This window comes from Acanthisitta chloris, unplaced genomic scaffold (assembly GCF_000695815.1).
Source record: "Acanthisitta chloris isolate BGI_N310 unplaced genomic scaffold, ASM69581v1 scaffold12078, whole genome shotgun sequence".
In the NCBI taxonomy this organism is placed as follows: domain Eukaryota; kingdom Metazoa; phylum Chordata; class Aves; order Passeriformes; family Acanthisittidae; genus Acanthisitta; species Acanthisitta chloris.
In genome coordinates, this window is record NW_008688729.1 from 15,344 (window position 1) to 16,273 (window position 930).

Below are 930 nucleotides of genomic sequence, written 5' to 3' on the forward strand. Positions count from 1 at the left end.
GACCCTCTGGATCTGGTGCTGGAGGTTTAGTGATTCCAGCAGTGACAGGTTAAGGATTGGATTGATGATCTAAGAGGTCTCCTCCAACCTTAATGGTTCCATGATCCTATGATCATGACTATCCCAACAGCCACTTGGCTCTGACATTGACTCAGCTGCTCCTTGTGCTGCTCACAGTTCTCAGAGAGCTGGAGAAGGACTTTGGACAAGGACAAGGGGAATGAGTTCACACTGCCAAAGGGCAGGAGAGATGGGATACTGGGAAGGAATTCTTCCCTGGGAGAACAGTGAGGGGCTGGGATGAAATTCCCAGAGAAGCTGTGGCTGACCCATCCCTGGAAGTGTTCCAGTCTGGATGGGGCTTGGAGCAACCTGCTCTGCTGGGAAGTGTCCCTGCCCAGGGCAGGAGGTGAGACTGGATGATCTTCAAGATCCCCTCCAGTCCAAACCATTCCATGACTCTCTAGGACCACCCACATTCCCACATCTTTGCTTCCAGGACTCTCCACCCACCCCAAATTCTGCCCTTCAGGAGCTCAGCTCTGAGCTGTGGTACCTTGTGCAGGTAGCTGAGGTGTTTGGGAGCCATACAAGGACAGGATGGAATCTTTAGAGAGTTGTTTCTTCCCCACCTCCTCCCCTTTGCCTCCAGGCTCAGGGAAGAGATTCAGGTTTTCAGGAACAGATCCAGCACTTCCAGCTGTGGGCATAGAGCCAATGACCTGGGACCAGAGACAGGATTAGTGCAGCATCTGCAGCCAGCACAGATCAACATCTCAGCCAAGCATCTTCTTACAGGGACATGTCATGGTAGGACAAGGGTTGGGGCTTTAACATCCAAGAGGGTAAATTTGGATTAAGGAGGATATTTTAGGACTTAAGGAAAATTTGGATTAAGGAAGATTTAAAAGACTTTTTTTTTTTTTTTTT

General features: G+C 49.7%; 1 protein-coding gene across 1 annotated transcript in view; it reads right to left on the reverse strand.

The window, feature by feature from the left end:
• The window catches only part of SMAP2 (small ArfGAP2), an 11,725-nt gene that overhangs the window by 2,268 nt on the left and 8,527 nt on the right, over nt 1-930 (reverse strand). The window contains exon 8 of the mRNA XM_009081148.1: nt 557-722. Coding sequence (XP_009079396.1) covers nt 557-722 — 166 coding nt within the window. The remainder of the gene's footprint in view (nt 1-556; nt 723-930) is intronic.